General features: G+C 46.9%; 1 protein-coding gene across 1 annotated transcript in view; it reads left to right on the top strand.

Moving 5' to 3' along the window:
* Nucleotides 1-518: 518 nt before the first annotated feature.
* The window catches only part of TENM2 (teneurin transmembrane protein 2), a 217,811-nt gene continuing 217,602 nt past the window's right edge, over nt 519-727 (top strand). Inside the window, exon 1 of the mRNA XM_057376024.1 lies at nt 519-722. Coding sequence (XP_057232007.1) covers nt 602-722 — 121 coding nt within the window. The 5' untranslated portion in view covers nt 519-601. The remainder of the gene's footprint in view (nt 723-727) is intronic.

The raw sequence follows: 727 nt of genomic DNA, 5'->3' as shown, positions 1-727 counted from the left end.
GAGGAAGGACAGCAGAGCTTTGAGCTGCCAGATCAGGTTCCAGGTTATCCCATCTCCCAAGGGGAATAATTCTCTTTCAGTAATTTTTCAGTCCTGCTGTCCCCTGTACTTCCTGTCACACCCCTCAGTGGGATCTGGGAAGATCCCCAYAGCATTATAGGAAGAACCTTAGCTTGGAGAAAACCCTTGTGTGGTTGTCTCATGCCTCTGAGAGAGAGGTTTCTGTGCTGGAGGCATTTTCCTGGGTAAAAAAAAAAAAAAAWARAWAWAYATATATATATATATATGTATAYGTGTATAAATCAGCTAACTATTGTTTTTTTAAGAGATACCCAGATGTGATGTAATTTCAGGAAATGTGGTGCAAAGGGACAGGTTAGCACCAGTGGAGAGGTTGAGGGGCTGTGCACAGCAGCAATGGAACCATGGACAGTTACACTGCAATTTCTTGGCTGTTGGGKTTTTTCATTACATTCATTGCTGACCTTTGATCCCTGTGTCCTCTTTCCCAGGTCGTCCCATTCCACCTACATCCTCGTCCAGCCTCCTCCCCTCTGCTCAGCTGCCCAGTTCTCATAATCCTCCACCAGTTAGCTGCCAGATGCCATTGCTAGACAGCAACACGTCCCATCAAATCATGGACACCAACCCTGACGAGGAGTTCTCTCCTAATTCATACCTGCTGAGAGCGTGTTCAGGGCCACAGCAGGCTGCCAGCAGTGGTAAG

Source organism: Malurus melanocephalus, unplaced genomic scaffold (assembly GCF_030028575.1).
Source record: "Malurus melanocephalus ecotype Western Australia unplaced genomic scaffold, MMel_1.1 scaffold_268, whole genome shotgun sequence".
Lineage (NCBI taxonomy): Eukaryota > Metazoa > Chordata > Aves > Passeriformes > Maluridae > Malurus > Malurus melanocephalus.
The sequence above is the reverse complement of the archived record's forward strand: the minus strand, read 5'-3'. Positions and strand labels throughout refer to the sequence as shown.